This window comes from Arachis ipaensis, chromosome B03, assembly GCF_000816755.2.
Source record: "Arachis ipaensis cultivar K30076 chromosome B03, Araip1.1, whole genome shotgun sequence".
Taxonomy (NCBI): Eukaryota; Viridiplantae; Streptophyta; class Magnoliopsida; order Fabales; family Fabaceae; genus Arachis; species Arachis ipaensis.
The window spans coordinates 2656873-2658152 of NC_029787.2; the positions used below are offsets into that span (position 1 = coordinate 2656873).

Sequence of the window (1280 nt, forward strand, 5' to 3'; positions counted from 1 at the left end):
AAAAGTTTAGGGCCAGCAACTTTTATGTTTTTTGACCAGCACTCAACCATCAAAACAAAAGTGAGTGATCTCTCACCATTAGATGTAATTTCACACCATTAAAAATACTATTGATGGCCAATTGATGGTTACAAAACATCAAAATTACTGGCCCCCTAGCATTCCTCTTTTATTCCGGATAAAGAAAATCAGAAAAGTGATCCTAAATTAATTATTTTAAATTTTAACAAGACACTCGTTTTTGTTCTATATATCACATGAGGAATAGATAAACTCCAATATGCTAGTTGTCATACACATGAGAATTCATCGGATCTTGTAATATGCCATTTAATTTTATTGTCTTGAAAAATGCAATTCTAAAATGATTCCCACTAATTATTGGGTTTTATTCTCTTTAGTGGAAATTATTTAGTGGCTTAGCTTCATACGAAAGAATCCAAATAAGTAGAAAGAATAATGAGTAATAATTTTTTTTTTTTTACCAAAGATAGGAGACTCAAACTCGCAACCTCTTAATTGAGTATGGGGAGACTATGTCATTTGAGCTATAACTCATTGGCGAATAATGAGTAATAATCTTGTAAATGCAAAAACTCTTAAACAAAAGGTTCATAAATGTTCATAATTTATTCACATCACATAAACACATAATACAAATTAAAAAAAATAAATATATGATACAATTAAAAAAAAAAAATTGGTTGTGGTTATATTATCCATCACTATTAATAGATAACGGGGAGGGATGAAGCACACGGCAAGTTAATATTGCCAAATTAAAAAGGCATGCATATAATATAAGATAGGTGTTAGATGTTGACTTACAAAATGGCCAGCTCCAAGGATCCAATAGAAGTGTAGGTTTTTGTATGACTTAACAAATCCTTTGGTTGTTTTGTCACTTCCACAGTAGAGTGGTGTTCTCTCTTTATTCAAGAAATTTTGAAGCCCTTCCCACCTATATTAGTAACAAATATAAACCATACAATAAAATAATGAATAAGCATTATTGATTTTTTTTTCACTAATCTTTAAAAGGTATAAATTAAGAGGGATATAAATTATAATAGATGCATACTTGAGTTTCCTAACCCAAGCTTCGGTCCCTTTGGTTGCACAAATCAGATCAACCTATAATATAATCACAATTAAAGCAAAATAATAGTCATCTAATTCCTATTCCAAAATCTAGAACTCAAGATTTTTAATTAGCAAGAATGAAGTGTTGTGGACATTAAAAGAAGTATTACCTGTCCATTGTAGATGGTCACATTGAC

At 30.1% G+C, this 1280-nt stretch overlaps 1 protein-coding gene across 1 annotated transcript in view; it reads right to left on the minus strand.

Annotated features, from left to right (window-relative positions):
* The window catches only part of LOC107629286 (serine carboxypeptidase-like 51), a 5274-nt gene that overhangs the window by 1208 nt on the left and 2786 nt on the right, over positions 1-1280 (minus strand). The window contains 3 exon segments of the mRNA XM_016332035.2: positions 829-961; positions 1082-1134; positions 1254-1280. The exon segment at positions 1254-1280 is cut by the window's right edge and continues 22 nt beyond it. Of these exon segments, the coding sequence (XP_016187521.1) occupies positions 829-961; positions 1082-1134; positions 1254-1280 (213 nt within the window).